The sequence below is a fragment of the Clytia hemisphaerica genome, unplaced genomic scaffold (genome assembly GCF_902728285.1).
Source record: "Clytia hemisphaerica strain Z4C2 unplaced genomic scaffold, Clytia hemisphaerica genome assembly, whole genome shotgun sequence".
NCBI classification, from domain to species: domain Eukaryota; kingdom Metazoa; phylum Cnidaria; class Hydrozoa; order Leptothecata; family Clytiidae; genus Clytia; species Clytia hemisphaerica.
In genome coordinates, this window is record NW_027103918.1 from 782,687 (window position 1) to 801,656 (window position 18,970).

Consider the following 18,970-nt stretch of genomic DNA (forward strand, 5'->3'; position numbering starts at 1 on the left):
CAAAGCCTTATGTTCTTAATATAGTTTGTTCTTATAAAAACGTGTACTCTACTTTAGGATTAATTCACTTGCTCAAATTTAGAAGAATTTCTCATTCTGTAGGTAGTCAAGTAGATTGATGTTGATACGAAGATGAGTCATTAAAGCTTTGAACGAGCATGCGTGCTGATATATTTTCAAATATGAAAATAATGAAGTACAAAAAAAACTTTTTTCACGTCTTTGGGAATTGGTTCCAGTAGTTACCAATAGTAACCGAGCTATCAGTAACGATCTTCCATAAATCGAAATCTTCGAAATATTCCAATCGATGGCTGAAAGTGATAAATAAGAAAAGGAGTCAGGATTACTGACTGTTCTTCATGACTCAAATCACTATATATAGGTAAAATGTAACGCCAAAACAAAGTTATTAGCTAAAAAATTAATGTTGACTACCACTCTTGGTTTCATGTTCAAATTTGAAATTTTGAGTATCCTACCTATCAACTACTTTAATCGTAGAAATTTTAGCGAGATTAATTTTAGCGTATATTAGCGAATCAGGAAAATCTTGATTTTTTTGGATTTATTTTAGCGAATCACGATTTCAAAAAATTTCGCGTGGATAAATTTTAGCGAATACTCGTCTGACAAAAATTTCGCGTGGATTAATTTTAGCGAGGGCAATGATTTCGAAGAAAAAAATAATGTTTTTTAATTCAAAAATCAATATAGTCTTTGTAACACAATTCTTGACTAAGAACAGAAAAACTTGGAAATTTACGCCCCCATTACTAGGTAGTTTTTGAAAAAATTATGAAAATGATAACAAAATGATAACAAGTGATACTTTTATGGACCTACCTGGTTATGCATTTAACACATATATAATTGATATCTACGTGAGCATGAACGTTAAACAATCATTCAGAACACAAATAGTGACGATTTATTAAAATTAGTCGTTTGTTTCTTATAAAAAAAAAGTTTAGAAACCGAAATTTCATGCTCTTGAAATATTCTTTCATATTCAAGACTTTGTGAGCATAAAAAGACATCTATCTCATCAAAAAATTGAGTAATTTGGCTAAGAACATTGATGTATGCTTATTAATAGTGATTCTTATAGATAAAGATGCGTTTTTTGAGCTGAAAAGTTTTTTTACAAAAATCTGCTAAACCCATCTTTTACCTACTATCATGCAAAAAATCAAAAAAAAAAACGATCCAATATTTCACATTGTCCAAAAAACCCTTTTTTTAGCCGTTTTTTGTCCCAAATTTGCCCAAAAACATTTTTTTTCGAAAATCGGGCTCAGTCACATTCGAGGGTTTATAGTTATGCATCTTTGTGCAAAAAATCATAAAGAATGAAAGAGCCAATCTCGAGAAAAGCTAATACCTAAGTAATTGATAATGTGCTTATAAAAAAATATAGAATTTGGCCAGTTTTTCTGTAAAAACACGCCAAGCAACCAAAATTTCATGTCTAAACACATATATGCTTCAAAAGTAAGCCCCCGTGAGCAAAAAAAACATCTATCTCATAAAAAATTGAGTAATTTGACTAAGAACGTTAATGTATGCTTATTAATAGTGATTCTTATAGATAAACATGCGTTTTTTGAGCCAACAAATTTTTTTTGCAAAAATCTCCCTGAGCCATCTTTTACCTATGATGGTACCCTACTTCCATGCAAAAAATCAGAAAAAATCAATGATCCAATTTTTCACAAAGTCCAAAAAACCCGCTTTTTAGCCGTTTTTTGGCCCCAATTTGCCCAAAAACATATTTTTTTTCGAAAATTGGGCTCCGTCACATTCGAGGGTTTATAGTTATGCATCTTTGTGCAAAAAGTCTTAAAGAATGAAAGAGCCAATCTCGAGAAAAGCTAATACCTAAGTAATTGATAATGTGCTTATAAAAAAAATTTGAACTTGGCCAGTTTTTCTATAAAAACACGCCAAGCAACCAAAATTTCATGTCTAATCACACATATTCTTCAAAAGTAAGCCCTCATGAGCAAAAAAAACATCTATCTCATGAAGAAATTGAGTAATTTGACTAAGAACATTGATGTATGCTTATTAATAGTGATTCTTATAGATAAACATGCGTTTTTCATGCAAAAAATCAGAAAAAATTAATGATCCAATTTTTTCACAAAGTCCAAAAAACCCGTTTTTTAGCCGTTTTTTGGCCCAAATTTGCCCAAAAAAATTTTTTTTCGAAAATCGGGCTTCGTCACATTTTGGCCACTACCGTTTTGCACCTTTGTACCAAAAATCAAATGATTCCTATGATTCAATCTCGAGAAAAGCTGGTAACGAACGGACGGACGGACGGACGGACGGACGGACAGAGGTGAATTTATAGGACCTCCACCCCACCGGGGTAGGTCCAAAAAATGAAAGAAAAAACATACTGGATTTATTTTAGCGAATCAGCTTTTCGAAAAATTTCTTGCGGATAAATTTTAACCATCTGTCAATTCGGCGCGTTTTAGCGAGATTTATATTTTAGCGAAAATAGGGAAAACTCGCTAAAACGCTAAAATTAGTCTCGCTAAAATTTCTACGATTAAAGTACTGTATTACTTCGAATAAGCACCCCGGGCGTTTATTAATTTTTCGGATTTTAGGAGAGGCGTTTATTCGAAGTAACATGGTAGTCATTAACACGAGACAGGGGTGTTGTGAGAGTATGGGATGAAACGCAACAAGGGTGTAGTTTCAAAGGTAAAAATACTTACAAATCAGGTTGAGGGAATTTCCCTTCTGGCGTTGGATAGAGCGCTTCGTATACACGCTTTTCATTCGAACCGTGGATGGCGTACGCATTCATTCGGTCCACACTTCGCGGGAAATATGCGAGCGGGATGTGCGCGTGACCTTTCCACGTTTTGTTGTTAAGGTCGATGGAAGCTGTGTAGTTCATTGGAAGTTCGTCCTGTTAAGAGAAGAAGATTTAAATATCATGGTAGTTCTTTTGACTTCAATAAGCCCAGAAACCTGGCCACAAAAAATCCATTTGGTGAATCCAATATTTACAACTTTAAGCATGGCTTAAGTACCAGGCTTAGGTACACGCTTTTTTAAAATAAGAATATCTTCTATAAGAATATCAGGGTGAAAATTGGCCAAATTGTAAGAATACCCTAAGAATACCCTCTAGGGTGAGTTTCACAGAATTTGATAAGAATACATTTTGTATTTGGTCAACAGAAAAAAACTGCTTCCTTTGTTAGACTTGAATTTAAACTTTGAGGCAGAAATTTAATCTTAGTTCCAAAGGTTCACTCAAAAGTCCAAAACTCTCAAATTGATCAGTTCTCATGTTTGTAAAAAAGTCAAGTCTAAAAAAGTAAGAATACGTTAAGAATATTTCACCCTCAATTTTAACAATTTCTTAAGAATACTTGATCCTCATTCAAAGTACACTATTCTTATAAAAAAAGCGTGTCACGGGTTACTCGAGAATTATTTTACGTGTAGCGACTTTTGGCGATTCTCTCAAGAGATAAAAGACTATTCAGAGATGAAAACATTATAACATTTTGAGAAGGGTGTAGGTACAATCTGGCTCTCTCGCCAACAATGTAACAGAAAACTGTTAGAGTTTAATAGAGAAAAGACCGGAATAATCACAATCAAATCGATTGCATCAAATTAACAGTAAACAAACAGGTCGTGTTCAGAAATCAAGGTTTCATCCAAGGGAGTCTCGTATGTCTCTTCTACTACATAGAAAGAAATGCGAACAAATTGCCACCAACCTCGATCATGTTGCGGACGCCTTTGAGGAGCAACAAAAGATGCTGACCATGTCTGTAAAAGAAACATAATATTTGAATGAGGTTTATGAGCTAAATTGAAAGTTTCCACCCAAGCAAAATATGTTTTGATAGATTGGTATTCAACTCCTTCGTTGTATCCCAGCCCACAACAGAGACAGGGGTGTGTTCAATTAAACAAGAGAAGATCATCCTAGCTTGAGCGAAAAATTGTTTTGCACAGGTTAAGAATCTCTGAAGAAGTTTGAGTGACCTTGCATAAGATTTGACAGGTGCACGACAAAGTGTTTTATCTTCTTAAACATCCGAAACTTTATTCTCAGTGTAGTTAGGGTTCAAATGAAAGAAGGAAAATCTTACGGTGAAACTTCAACTTCCAAATATTCTTGACTTTTTGAAGATAAGAAGAAAATCTCTACCACTGAACAAAAGAAAAAAAGAAAGTCAGAAATATCTTTCAGAAGATGTTTCAGCACAAATCACACTTTCCCATCTCGAGTGAGAGAAAGACAGAAATAATAAAACCAGAATTTCACACTTAAACAAGATTAATTTTCGCGAATTCGCGTAGTTTTGATTTCACGAATTAAGTAGCCAAGAATGAGTTGTTGAAAGTTGCTGATTTCACGTCATCAAAAATAGAGAATTTAAAGTGCACTTTATTACGCCAAAAATCTGTCATTAAAAGCGGATAACCTTCGTATTGCTAAAGTAAATAATCACCTTCGTAATCCCAGAGTTTCGGGAACGGTCTCCCAACTTCTCCCTTTGGCGCTGCAGGGTCGTCGAAAAATGGCGCCTCAAAGATAGCGGTGACGTAATCATTCCCTGATTGCCATGACAGTGAAATAGATGCTGGATTATGATTGGCCGATTTGTCGTTCCATTCTTTTGTAATTTTATAATTCATTGTTGTGATTGATCGCACTGAAAACAAAATGGCAGCCAAGCTAAGAACTGTCCACAACTCTTTAAGATGACCCATCATTTCACACAGCTTCTTTCAAACTGACGGAAAAGAATAGAGGGTATAGAAAATATGATCAAAATCATTTTTTCGTTCGTCAAACAAAAGACAGGCTGCACAAATATTGTTCTTGAAATCAAAAAAATTGTTTCACAGACTAAAAAAGATTCACGATCTCATTGGACAAGTATGCGGTTTCAAAAAACATCAAAACAAGGAAACATACATGAAAAAGCCAACGAAAGAAACGTACCTCATAAATTTATATTGAATTTAGCAAGAAAACTGAATATCATACAATTTGATTTCATTTCTAAACTATGTATATTGTACCGTTTGTAAAATATGAAAAATCGTTATAAAGTTAAAAACTAGAATAATTTAAATGTACAAAAAAAGATCTTACAGAAGTGCATGTAGGTACTAATAATGTGAAACGCCCATTTTGAGAATTTCTTTTTTTGTAAACAAACAGCGAAACAAACAAATGAAGATTTCTGTTTGAAGAACTTTACCTCATTTTATTTCATTCGTTTCAAAAAGACTTGTTTTATGGTCCGCTTGTAAAAGTGCTTGTCTCAGTTTTTATTTACATTCCTTATATGAACAGAGAGATGCTTGTATATAAAAATGATATCCTGTTTTATTCGCGTTTAAAATCTCGAACAAATCAAAACTCTGCCAATATATGAACGCAGTGCTAGAAAAATATAAATATAAAAGTTGACACGCATCAAATCACAACAGCCACACCTTCATTCGTCCCTTCTTCCTCTTCACCATTCCCCTCCATGTTTTCTTCTTCAGTCAATTGTTCTTCTTCGTGCTGCACATCACCAACGTGGCGCCAATGACAAGCGTACCCCACCTTCAATAAAATCAACACGACAGGCGTGGCGTACATACATACGTGATACACTAAGTAAGAAGCTTCCAACCCTGACAGGCTGATGACGAAAGTCAAGAAAGCCATGACAGGAATAACTAAAGCTTTGATGGTTAAATAAATCAAGGCTGTGTTGCCATTATCACGTGGTCGTGCCCAGTCTACTAAATTGATGTCCGGTTTGAATAGAGCAACAATGATCATTAAAACGTTGGTGAAACTTCCCATGAAAAGGATAATTGAGGAGAAGCCGACGGCTGTTTGAGCGTCGCTGCTCACGTGACCTGTGTATTTGTTGTTGAGGGTGGAAAGGAAGGGCGTGAAGGCGACAAAGGCGAGGAAGGTTCGGTTGATGACTACTAAGATGGGCGTGAATATGTGAAGGTGGTGAACCACTGAGTGATGTATGAACCATTGGATAGCCACAGTGACGTACGTACCCACGTACGAAATAAACAACTGCTTCAACCTTTTTAATGCTTCTACGAGTCCTTCACGCTCCACTTCTTGTTCCGTCGGAAAGTCCTCCGTCGTCAGGTCAAGAATGAGAAGTGTGGCCACTATTGCCACCGCAGCGTCCGTGAAACATTCTAACCGTTCTTTGTCGATTCTCCCTGTGAGCACCTCGAACGTGGAAACGGTGTCATGGAAACGGCATTGTGCTGACAGTTCCGTTAATTTGATAATGATACGTTTCATGAAGGGCGTTAACAGGACAGAACAAATCAAAATATACGCCACCACAAATGAAGCGAAACTAAAGATGGCGGCCAGTAAGAATAAGCAACAGTTCAAGAGAACCTTGATGTAGATTTGATGTCTTTTGACACGTTTCTCGCTCTCCTCAAGCGCTTGAAAACGAGCGCTCAACAACACAGGGTTCGAAAACCCGTAAATAAACATCGCCAATTCACAAAGTTCAAGTGCTAGAAGCAAACCAGCGTTCAAAAGAACGGATGTTTCGTATTTTGCAAAATGACCTTCCAAGTTGACACTAAATGGAAGAAAAGTGACGATCATAAGAGAGACGAGATTCATAGCTACCAAGACGTCATCCACTTTTGCGAGGACTTTGTAGCGAACGAAGTGAGATTCCCATAAAGTGCAAATCACCAAATATCCCAACAAAAACACTGTAAATTGAGGCCATTGCCGAAGAAGAGCAGCTTTCAATGTCTCATCTTGTTCCATCTCAAATTTCCTCACAGGAACAATGAGGAGTGTAGCAGCCGTCGCGAAGACAGCATCACTGAATCCTTGCAGACGGTTTGGCTCAACGATGTCTGAACGTGTGATGGCCCTGGGCGGCCCTCCTCTTAATACTTGATGAACGATAGAGGAAGACATACCAGTTTGTATTCTAAATCAATCCCTAAATACAAAAGCATATAACTCATCAAAATTGTAAAACAGTTAAACCTAAGTGAATGAAGTCAATTATTAACAAGTTCCACTTTTCGCCCACATTTTGGTCTAAAATTGACCATAAATTGCATCTTCTGCGTGAATTATCTCGAGTTAGGTAATGAAATTGGCTAAACTCGTTTAAATGTCTTCTATATTAATAGTTTTTTGAGAACTTTCGAATGGTATACATGATATTGTCTAAAAAATGAGTTTCGCCCTTAGGGTTTTGCCTGGGAAAAAAAAGAGATGTCCCAAAAAATGGATGTTCCACCAGTGGTGGGATTTTAGAGGATTTCTTCCTGAGGTATGAGCATCCTATAGAGAAGGCCTGGAGAAAGTTTCAGCTAGATATTATTTGTTTCCTACAAACAGCCTGTATTTTTGTAACACGACCACACTATTAAAGCCGTTATTCGCAGAGTACATGCGTATGGAAACCTACCCACTTTGACTCCCTTACGTTGGCCTTCTGGGACTAAAGACAGTAACACGCCCCCCCCCCTCCCTCACGAACCCTGGCATGAATGTCCCTTTGGGATTTTTTGTTAAATAAAAGCATATGTTTTAAGTGGTATGCTCCTAAAAATTCACAAGTTTTCAGACAGCTGAAGAATTGTTTCCACGAAGGACCACTAAACTAACATGTCTGATCTATATTTTATTCTGACACAGAATAGCCACATATAGACTAAAAATGAAAGACATGAAACTTTACCATTAGCTCGCTCCCAAATACACTCTTCTCGAGATGCATAAATTTATTGTTGTCCTCGTTCATTGCTATGAAATTATACATTTAAAACAATTTAAATTCCCAAAAGGCAAACGTTAACTCTAAAACCAAAGTAATTGAAATTCAAAATGTCTCATGAGGTGTAAACAACACAATTATCATTGTGAATATGTAATTTTATAGCAATGAAATATGTTTGAAAACGAGGACAACAATAAATTTATGCATCTCGAGAAGAGTGTTTTGAATAAAAACAATGACAAGAGCAAATTCGTACACACTATTTTAGCGCTAGGATAAGCTGATAGTGGATCGATTTTATAGCACTTAAGGTGTTTTTCCACTGACGGCTTATCAAGCTAACTTATATGAATAGATATTCTGTTAATCCTATTACATAGCTTAAGCCGCACACTTAGATTCTTATACACAAATTCATCGTTTTCTGAGAAGATTTTATTGCTTCCTTGTTTACTAGTGATAAATTGATTTGGTGCTACTCATTGAAGTATGCCCGTCTCGTCCAGGACTATACTCTTTTAGGTGAACAGAATAGCTGGCTGTAATAGAATGCAATCAATTTCTAATTTCTATTCGATAATCTAAAGGAGGTTTACAAAACGAATATGGAATAAGATAAATGAATAAATGAATATAAATAAGGCATCAAGTCATTATGTTGTGACTTTAAAAAGTATAAAAATATTGCCATGCAACATTGCTTATGGTTCATAAATAAATATTGCATAAGCAATGACATCATAATTGAACCAAATAACCAATCAGTGTTCAGGAAAGCGCTTGACTGTTGACTATTGGACTTTTACATGGCTAGATAAACCTTTTGTAGGATGCGATGTGCATTATTGAATATAATTTCAAAAATCTCCAACTGACTAACTCTAACAACTCTAACATCAAAAAGTAATAATAAAATGTACGAGTAATAATAAAATTGATCATTGATTAAAATAATTTAAATCAATAGATAATCGATGTTAATCGATTAAAATATATAATATTTGATATTTGAATAATTGATAGACTATCAATACAAAACACCTATCGATTAATAATAGTAACGTGCGCAACGCACTGGGCTCAACTTCAGTATTTACCCAACTAATTCGAAGGCCCGATTGTAGATGCTCAAATAATAGGGTGCAAGAACTCGCAAGACCTTTAAAAATAACAGGCTAAACGGACTTTCAGCTCCAAAAATTTTCTCTAATTCAAATTTGTACTACCAACGCGGATTTCTTTTCGAATCAAAAACTCCACCATAAATTCGAATCGAGAAATAAAAACAATGATCCCATTTAGCGTCAAACAATAAAATACATCAGAAAAAATAAGATATCAATCAATTGATTAGAGGTGAAAATTTGAAATAAAGTTAGATTGAACTATAGTGGAAAAAACCACCCAAGGAACAAGTGTGCAAAGGGCAGCCAAAAGCAGTTTTGAAGTCTACGGCTGCCCTAAAGTTTTGTGACAGACAGACACAGACCAGACAGACCAGACAGACAGACAGACAGACAGACAGACAGACAGACAGACAGACAGACAGACAGACAGACAGACAGACAGACAGACAGACAGACAGACAGACAGACAGACAGACAGACAGACATTGTCAGATTGTAGGTCAACCTGGGTCAACTGAAGTTGAGAATTGATGACATCGATTGGATTGATAACAATTGATAGCTCATTGAGGTAAAAAAAATTGTAAATATCCATTAGTTATCGATTAGTACTAGTAATCGTATGGTATTTGAACTTTTTTCTTTCCATCAGGTCTTGCTGATAACTTCCTGAATGTTAAACATTCATTTTACTACAAATTGAAAGAAATTTGAAAAAAATATGATTTCAGACGGGAAATCTTTTTCTATCACCCCTAAAATCAAATCTAATGGGCTTTGAATCTTAATTTTTCTCAATTAAAATATGCTCTATCCTAGATTACAATATCCAGCCATTGTGTAATGATTTCGGACCCGCAGGCAAATTTCCAGGCCTTTTCTGCTACCGGATAACGGTAGCAGAAACTCAATCTTTGCTTGAATTTTGAAACTCAATCCTAATTGTTGTATATGAGCCATGAGAATCATGACAAAAATTTGATGTCCTAGGCCCTTATTAACAGAAAAAGCCCATCCCGAGGTTAATTCTTTGTGTTTTAATAGTTCCCAACTAATTCAAAAGAGCCTGGTTGATTATTTTGTTCTTCGAGCTGAATTCAAACTCAATCTTTGAAATAAAAATGGTAGCAGCTCAAAACCCTGGAAATTTGCCTCGGACGGGACAAATTCCGGTTACAAAATGGATGTACATAGAAAATCACTGCTAGAGCAAAATTGAAAAAAGGTTTCAAAACACTTTTAGCAGAAAAACACATGAATGAGTTGCCTATGGAAAATCACAATTTGAAGTCAAATACCTTCCTGGAAAGAAAGCGCTACCATAAAACTGAACCACTTTTTTATTAAAAATTACCAAAATAAAGAAAAAATTGACACAAAATTTATAATAGACGATATCGGCTTAACGTGAAAACTCAGATTTGACCTCCGAGAATTCCCCATAATACTTTGTGCGGAAAAAATTTCACCTTGAACTTGAAAATTTTCCAAACCCCCTATTTCGATTAAAGCAATGAAAAATTAACTTTTCTATGTTTCACTTTTTTGCACCTATTCTTCAAAATGAAAATATTTAAGATTTTAAGTTTTTCTTTTATTCAACGATTTTTTACGGCATTTTGTTGACAATCTAACTCTCACCTCAAATTCCCGCTTTATTCAGTAAATTGAAGATGAGAAAAAACCTAAGCCACGGATCACAGATTGAAACAAATATATGAAGGATGGGATTTTACAGCCGCCTGTCGTGCAAGGCACTGAGAGGTCATGGGTGCCAAAAAGAAGGGCCGTTTGAAATGCGGCAACCTCATTTGTTGGAAATTTGATAAACGGCTGCGAAGGAGCGCTGGGAAGCAATCAGTAGAAGAGACCACTTTCGTTTTTGTTGCAGATTTCGAAATAAACTTCTCTCAGGGATTACTTGTCAATGTACATGTACATAATGTGTTGTGTCAACTTGTCAGCATTGTATTGTTGTAAAGGAAAAGATAAGACATAAATTTTTCTCACAAAAATGAAACAGATGAAGTACAAGAAGCTCAAATAACGAATTCACCTACACAGATCACTGACAGGCTAACTCTAAAGCTCCAAAACAGCATCTAATAACATGAAAACCAGAATATGATTCTTCAATGGGAATCAAAACTATAAAGTGCACTTACAAACATCAATTTGTCAGATCTAACAAAATTAATAATCGCACTGTCATCATTGACTATAAAACAAACGATTTTCTGTCAAGAGTCTTGTAAACATTCCAACAACTTCCATTGAAATGATCTATCACAGCTCAGTCTACCATTTTTAGCGCGGTCCGAGGATTGAGCTGAGAACGCCCTGCGAGCTCCTGCGCGGGTGAAAAACTTCAATCTGTCAATCATTTTCTCAAGCGAAGAGTACGCGAAGCGATTCTAGCTTTACGATAGTGCCGCGGATCATCAATGGATAGTATTCAATTATCATTATCCCTTTATTTTCATTCCTAGAACTTTTGCAAAAAAAAAGGAAAGATAGAAAAGTTGTATTTTTTACTGCTCTATTCACATACTGTACAGAATTTGAAAGATCTTCTATGTGGCTTTTTTTTGCAAACTTCAAAAAACTGATTTTTGTCCCGCCTTTGCAGGACTTTGGCTTAAGTGGTTGAGTGCAGCATAGGGTACAAACTCCAAACATCCGTTTCCCGTAATTTTTGTATGAAGAGTTAGGTCTATACTGACTGAAGCTGTCAAAGCCACTGAATCTTTTTTAAATGGAACCCAACCCACTCCAAGAAGGACAACCCACTCCAAGAAGGACACTCCCTCACATTCCAATCACCCCAGATATTATTATCGACAGACCCTCAAATAAGATTGTTGATGGAATATATCTGGGTAGGACTAATTTCCTAAAATCTAAATTTCAAACGCGATTTACAAAACGACGCAACCCTTTCTTTGGAAAATACTACAACCAAGGACAAAGTCTCTGATGAGACTCCAGTTTGTAACTTTTACAAAAAAGGAAAATGTAAATATATGGCATCACAGGCAAAGATTGCCGATTCAAGCATCCAAAAATCTGTACCAAGTTACTGAGACATGGTAATAAACCCCCAAAAAGGCTGTAATGCTGGCACAAAATGCAACATGTTTCATCCACGTATGTGTTCTTCATCGATCAGAAAAGGTGACTGTTTTAAGACAAATTGCACTTTTACTCACATGTCAAGGGGACTAAAAATAAAAGGGACCCACATGCCAGTGCAGTGCCCTAAAGTAAAGAACCATACAAACGCACAACAATCTCATTCGAAATAAAACATACCTAGGAAAGCAAGTAAAGATTAGAGAAATAGAGAAAAAAGTTGAAACGCGTCCTGGAGGTTTGTACCGTACCATAATTCTTAATACCTGGTTACAACAGTTACCAGACACAATGTTATGAAAGATTGAGTGGGGTCGGTTTATAGCGGTAGGTGATAACTACTATCCGTATATCTAACACTCCTTCTACTCCTTTTCCTTTCCTATCTTTCTTCTGTATCTTTGCTTCTACGACTGTTGAGACTGAGTTTCTATTCTGGAATAAGTTGATCCGTCAATCATTTTTCGACCAACAAATCATCGCACCGGGTCGGATTCGAACCACCACTAAAGAAAGACCTTCGGATTCGGAAGCCAATACGCTATCCGTTAAGCCACACTCGCACAGCAGAAGACAAAATTTGGGAATACTTATAGAATGACAAAAAAGACGGGGGTAATGTTATTATAATATGGGTAAAAGTACCCCTTTTTTAACCTGACTGAAATCGAGCGTTATCGAACCCTGCGGGCCCACGGCGCCGAGTATGCACCGGCACGGACACGCCGTTACTGCAACCCTGACCCGACCTACTGTTAATGACCCAAGCCCCTGAACGGAATTACGGATAGGAAAAAAAATCGTGTTAGATCTACGGATAGTATATATCACTTTCCGTTTATAGCTAAGCGAAAGTGAAAGTGATGTGAAGTCACATGACTACCTGGAATTAAGTTTTACAGACCAAAAGTTATCAAACTTCTTATCATAAAAAAGTTTAAAAACTTCATAAAGCCATCAATTTCTAATAGAAATTAAATATATTGACATTTTATGGAATAAATTTTAAATATTTCATTATCTTGAATAATTCAAGCTGTGAAGCTTAGGTCAGTAAATTACACATATTTTTGAATGGAGCGCCTTTTCCACAAATATTCAAAGTGAAAGTGGGAGACGGAGACGGAGTCCAGATGAAATTTTCGACTGAACTTCCACTCTACAGTCAGTTCCGCTAAAGAATCCTGCAAGTGCTATAAATAGATTTTTCTTCCCGATGTTAACCGATTCGGATTAATATCGGTAATTATCCCCGATACCCAACGGCGGGAATCTAAAAATGGTAGAGAAGCTCCGGTGACTAGGAAATATTTTTCTGAAAAGTAATACTGGTACATCCTCTACACTTGAACTACCTTGAACTTTGTTAGCCGGTACCTGCTGTACAGCCACCTAATCAGAATCTAACAGCAAACAAATTGAAGAATTCTATCAGCATTCATCAATTATTTATCCAAGATCAGGTATGATTCAGTTTCCCACTCAGTCATTGATAACATAACAAAATGATGGCAAAAAACATCATCCTTTTCAGTCCTTTTCTAGGTGGACCCTGCCCTTCCCTTCCACGTTCCCTTCCATTTTGGGGAAAGTTAGTCAGCTTACTAGCTAAAAAGTTTGTTAAAGATTAATGGATGCTCTTTGCTTACAAGCGAAGCAAAGTAAATTATATAAAGTGCTTGACTTTTTGGCTTTGCTGAATGTGCCCGTCTATTGAGTGACTACTAGCATCACAAATACTAATCTCTACAATCTATGTAAATCATTTTTCTCTATGCAATAGCTGTGTTGTAAGAGAAAAATCAATTAACATGGCATATATCATTTACAAAAAAATTTATGCTGATAGTAATTAGCTCATTCATTCAATTAGACCGTTGTAATCGCCTACAAGCTACATATTATTTACTTGACTTTTAAAGCAAAGAATCTAGCATGACATCTAAAGGAATTAATGAAAACTAAAATGGTACTTTTTAATACAGTAATTTTTAATTATAAAGCACTACTGGCTGGGCATCTTATTATTGTATATGGGCTCTTCCAGAAAAAAATTGATATAGGGGGTGGACGCCAGGAATTTTCAGATAAAAAAAGCACTCGGAAATCCAGTCAATTATTCAAAATGCTTCGGAAATTCCACTCAATTTTTTATTTGAACCGGCTTGCAAATTTCACATAATTTGTCAAAATTTTGAAAAAAAGTATCTGAAATTCCAGATTTTTCTGCCAAAAAATTGATTTTGTATTGGAAATCTTCAATAGATGTATTGGCGAATGCAACAGTCTTTTAAATAACTAATTACTCCACATACATTACTTTCCCTCAGCCAATAAAAACATGATAAATTATCTTGTCTCTAGGTAACTGTTGTGGAGTAATTAGTTATTCAAAAGACCGTAGCCTAAGCCAAAACAGCTATTGCTTTTGTATTGGAAATCCAGGAATTTCAAAAAAACATTTTGCCTCAGAATTTTGCTGTCGTCCACCCCCCTGTAATGGACTTTAACTGGAATTGAGCCCGGAACAAATTTTAGCTGTTGGTTGTTTGCATGACATTGTTCTCCCAAGAAATGAAATTCCAGAAGGGGGCTATAATTTTTTTGCAATTTTGTAAGAAGTTTGATTTGAGTTGTTGGACCTACCCCGGTGGGCTGTAGGTCCTATAAATTAACCTTTGTCCGTCCTTCCGTCTGTCCGTCCGTTAGTTACCAGCTTTTCTCGAGATTGGCTCATTAGTTTTTTCTGATTTTTTGCACAATGATGGAAAACAGCAATGCTCAAAATGTGACGGAGCCCGATTTTCGAAAAAAAAATTTTTCCGGCCGAAAATGGCGGAAATATGCCGGAAAAACTGGTTTTTCGGCATTTTCTCGAGATTTCATCATTAGTTTTTTCTGATTTTTTGCTCAAAGATGCGTATTAACAATGCCCAAAACATGGCCTAGTCCAATTCTTGAGAAAAAATTTTTTCCGGCCGAAAATGCCGGAAATATGCCGGAAATCACCGTTTTTCTGGATTTTCATTGGATTTTTTCCATATAATTGGTTGTTTTTTTCATTCAAAAACATTATTAATAGCAATGCCCACCATCAAGCATGTTTAAATTTTCAATAAAATTGATTTTTGAAGCCGGAACTTTCTAAAAATCGCCGGAACAGCCGATTTTCGCCGGAAAAACGGTATTTCTTGAATTTCTTGAGCTGTACTTTATATTTTTTCATGAAATTTTGCACACTGATGCAAAATGTCAATACCTAAATTGTGACGGAGCCCGATTTTCGAAAAAATTCAATTCCGGCCGAAAATGCCGGAAATACGCCGGAAAAACTGGTTTTTCGGCATTTTCTCGAGATTTCATCATTAGTTTTTTCTGATTTTTTGCTAAAAGATGCGTATTAACAATGCTCAAAACATGGCCTAGTCCGATTCTTGAGAAAAAATATTTTCCGGCCGAAAATGCCGAAAATATGCCGGAAATCGCCGTTTTTCTGGATTTTCATTGGACTTTTTCCATATAATTGGTTATTTTTTCATTAAAATACATTATCAATAACAATGCCCACCATCAAGCATGTTTCAATTTTTAATAAAATTGATTTTTGAAGCCGGGTTTTCTAAAAATCGCCGGAAGAGCTGATTTTCGCCGGAAAAACCATATTTCTTGAATTTCTTGAGCTGTACTTTATATTTTTTAATGAAATTTTGCACAATGATGCAATATGACAATACCTAAAATGTGACGGAGCCCGATTTTCGAAAAACAAATTTTTCCGGCCGAAAATGCCGGAAATATGTCGGAAAAATCGGTTTTTTGATATTTTCTCGAATTTTCATTTTTAGTTTTTTTCTGATTTTTTGCAGAAAGATGCGTATTCGCAATGCTCAAAAAAAAATTTTCCGGTTGAAAATGCCGGAAATCGCCGTTTAGTTTACTTATATTTCTATGCTTTTCACACAAAAACATTATTCATAACAATGCTCACCATCAAGCATGATTCAATTGTCAATAAAACTGATTTTTGCGACCAGAACTTTATTATTTCCCTACAACCCTTCCCTCTCCCCCCATCAACAATCAATCATGAATTTATTGTGTTGTGTATTTTCGCTAAACACTATATTTTCTGACTGATTTTTTTCAATTTTCTTTTCGCATTGCTATCTAACTTTAATCAGGTAGGTCCATTCAGCATATTGCTTGTTTTTTTTCAAGGGGTTGGATGTTCAAGCATTGTCCACCATATGAAATGATAAACAACAGAAAGTGGCAGTATCCTATTCATAGATATGCCATTTCGCTAGCATCGAAGAAGTAAAAAAAGATTTGTGGTGCCAAAGATATTTATTGAATAAGAAATGCATGCAGCAAAGAGGGTGAAATATTGACAACAAGTATTGAGAAGGCGAAATCTTTACTTCAGAAGAATTATTATCCACCTTTGTTTTCCGTATCTTTACTTCAGAAGAATCATTATATATCTTCGTTTTACGTACCGATCATTCCTAAAACCTTGGAAATAATTTTGAACCCTATTCCGAGCAAGGAGATAACGATGAGTGAGACAAGAAGAATAAAGTAACAGATCAGTTTGAAAGGACACTGAGATGCTTTTAAAATTGCATTGGTGAGATTTATAAGCACCTTAAATAAACTTAACCATCATTTAAGGCAACTTTTCAGAAATCGATAGAAAGTGGAGCACCAAATTATTCGTTCCCGCTGTCAAGCATGTTATGTTGGAAAAATCTCCTGTAATCAATTGCATTTTTAAGAACACAAGAGATCAAACATTCCAGTGGAAATGCACTTACAATTGATGAAGTACAAATTTTTGCAAAACGAACAAATCAGAGTAACATTTATGGCCCTAGAGGCACTTTATATAAAAGTCATTGAACTTTCAATTAACATTTAAGACTTGTCATTAGTCATTAATGTTATTGTTTTTATAGCATTTTTACTGTTTTTAACTTATCATTTTGTCTCATTTATACCTGATGACGATGTTAAGACATCAAAATATATTATTGTCAAAATTAGAATTTTAATCAAAGCACCAAAATTTCTTCAAAGGTTCACAATATTTTTTACCAAAGAGATTGAAATGATATAAATAAGCTTGTTTAATTCCAAATGTTTGAAGAAATTTTTAGAAGTTCCAATTGTTATTTTGAAATATTCAAGGGGGTAAGATAGACATTTTGACAACCACTGCTTTTTTGCTTTAATTTAGAATCTTCGTTATCTTTCTAGCAAACATAAATTTTGCTTTTTTACCAATTTCATTTTGCTTCTGAATTGGAAGTTTTCTTCTTCACTTTCTTTGAAGTGTTGGTGCAGGTATTTGAGATTGAGTTGTTGTCATATGTCTATGTGTCTGAAAGAAATTTACCATGTTGTCTCCTCCAAAATTCTTTTGTCTTTTCATTTCTAAATTGACTTGATTATAAAAAACACAACTTTTTTCCAAGAAAACTTTCAATATTTGGGTCGAACTTATTTTTTATTTTGAAAGCTAATTGAAGGGAGTCTGCATATCAATGATTTTTCCAATGACCTTTTCAAGTTTCATTATATTGAATAAATATTCTCTTTTAAAAGATGGAACAATCAGAATCAGCATCAGCATTTCATAATGTAGACCTTGGTGACCCAGTATCAGATGAAGAAACCAGTATGTCTTTTTTTTTAGCTGTACTTCTCCATGAGCTTTAGTTATTATTGAAGCAATATAGATTCGTCTTTGAATTTCCAAATAAATAAAGATTAGCTGAATATAAAGGCGAAAACAAAACATACATTTGAAGACCTTTGTCATTTTAGATCCAATCATTAAGAAAGCGATGAATAATATTGCAATGTCCAGTGAAGCGATTTCATTATACAAGTCTGCTGTCAAGGTAAAGTTATAATGTCTTAATCTTTTTTTATGTGAGCATTTTAAGCGTTATATCTAAAATCATTGCTATTTAAATGGTTATTTTTAACGGTTACTTAAGTCTAAATATTTTTCACACAATATTATAGGAACTAGAAGATGCGAAGATACTTGCTCCTAGAAAACCAATGACTAAACTTGAACAGGACTTTTTGACATTGGCCAGCTATGACATCTGCTCTGGTACTTTCTTTTCTTTGGCTGTTAAGCTTGCTAGTGGGAAAACCTGTGTTTACTATTTTGAATCCGGAAATTTTCATGGTTTTATGGATGACGTGGGCTTGATAAAACTGCAAAAAATCTTCGGGGAGATCCACATACCGATATGCTGCTATTCAGCCCAAGATATAATATTGAAGCGCAAAAGAAACATGAGTATGTTCCAAAACAAAAGATCAAAAGGTATAGTTTAAGCCTCGTATGTTATCAAGTAGATAGCTGAGTATTTTAGTCCTTAATCCTGCTTAATCTTGTTGTTTTTCAAATTAAGCCTATTGGTTATTGCTTCTCCAATCTGAATTATCAAATACTATCAACTAGAATTTCTTAGTTTATCAAGTCCTGAATCATTAGCCCGCGGTTGATAGTTGATATTAAAGCTATTCTTTTTACTTTACCCATTTAGACATTGACGTAAACATCTCACTTGATACTTGACATGACATTACTGATAACAAACAGGACATGACGAGAGTGGAAAATGTATGTACAACCTATGACGCTTCTTAATTACATTTGCACTGATAAACTAACTTCGTTTTGAACTTGTTTTTCCTTTACGATTATCTTAAGATCATCCCAGGTATGATGCGTTCAAAAGAAAAGTCTACGATGATAAAGATTCAATTGACCAATGTCTGAAAGTTTTGGCTGACAGCCTCTGGCAACAAGATGGCATCAAGATGCTTGGAGTCTTTGCTCTTTGCCTGAGAAAAGAACAGAAATGGAGAGACGTTCGTGATGAAAAAGATGATGAA

At 35.2% G+C, this 18,970-nt stretch overlaps 3 protein-coding genes and 1 long non-coding RNA gene across 4 annotated transcripts; 2 read left to right on the plus strand and 2 right to left on the minus strand.

The window, feature by feature from the left end:
- Positions 1-147: 147 nt before the first annotated feature.
- Positions 148-5,076, minus strand: LOC136809625 (UPF0462 protein C4orf33 homolog). Its single transcript, XM_067066169.1, has 6 exons — positions 4,997-5,076; positions 4,500-4,784; positions 4,137-4,197; positions 3,759-3,810; positions 2,736-2,932; positions 148-314 (listed from the first exon to the last, which is right to left on the minus strand). Exons 2-6 carry the CDS (start codon positions 4,762-4,764, stop codon positions 215-217), a joined length of 675 nt encoding a protein of 224 aa, XP_066922270.1. The 5' UTR covers positions 4,765-4,784; positions 4,997-5,076; the 3' UTR covers positions 148-214.
- Positions 5,077-5,476: 400 nt separating this feature from the next.
- Positions 5,477-6,976, minus strand: LOC136809667 (endosomal/lysosomal proton channel TMEM175-like). The gene has a single exon (XM_067066211.1). The coding sequence runs from the start codon at positions 6,974-6,976 to the stop codon at positions 5,477-5,479; it is 1,500 nt and encodes a 499-aa protein (XP_066922312.1).
- A 6,240-nt stretch (positions 6,977-13,216) lies between these two features.
- On the plus strand, positions 13,217-17,097 carry LOC136809626 (uncharacterized). Its single transcript, XR_010846997.1, has 2 exons — positions 13,217-13,512; positions 16,268-17,097. It is a non-coding gene; the product is annotated as an uncharacterized lncRNA (long non-coding RNA).
- Positions 17,098-17,532: 435 nt separating this feature from the next.
- Positions 17,533-18,956, plus strand: LOC136809692 (uncharacterized). The gene is made up of 4 exons (XM_067066230.1): positions 17,533-17,729; positions 17,879-17,955; positions 18,083-18,395; positions 18,619-18,956. The coding sequence occupies exons 1-4, from the start codon at positions 17,657-17,659 to the stop codon at positions 18,648-18,650; spliced, it is 495 nt and encodes a 164-aa protein (XP_066922331.1). The 5' UTR covers positions 17,533-17,656; the 3' UTR covers positions 18,651-18,956.
- The last annotated feature ends 14 nt before the right edge of the window (positions 18,957-18,970 follow it).

What these genes read in the sequence shown, in the direction of transcription:
- LOC136809625 (XM_067066169.1), bottom strand. Translation starts at nt 4,764, where the DNA reads ATGATGGGTCATCTTAAAGAGTTGTGGACAGTTCTTAGCTTGGCTGCC. An exon ending in GAAACTCTGGGATTACGAAG is followed by an intron (nt 4,198 to 4,499) that starts GTGATTATTTAC and finishes TCTTTTGTTCAG; the next exon opens with TGGTAGAGATTTTCTTCTTA. An exon ending in TTGGAAGTTGAAGTTTCACC is followed by an intron (nt 3,811 to 4,136) that starts GTAAGATTTTCC and finishes TTTCTTTTACAG; the next exon opens with ACATGGTCAGCATCTTTTGT.
- LOC136809667 (XM_067066211.1), bottom strand. Translation starts at nt 6,976, where the DNA reads ATGTCTTCCTCTATCGTTCATCAAGTATTAAGAGGAGGGCCGCCCAGG.
- LOC136809692 (XM_067066230.1), top strand. Translation starts at nt 17,657, where the DNA reads ATGGAACAATCAGAATCAGCATCAGCATTTCATAATGTAGACCTTGGT. An exon ending in AGTATCAGATGAAGAAACCA is followed by an intron (nt 17,730 to 17,878) that starts GTATGTCTTTTT and finishes TTGTCATTTTAG; the next exon opens with ATCCAATCATTAAGAAAGCG. An exon ending in CCAAAACAAAAGATCAAAAG is followed by an intron (nt 18,396 to 18,618) that starts GTATAGTTTAAG and finishes TTACCCATTTAG; the next exon opens with ACATTGACGTAAACATCTCA.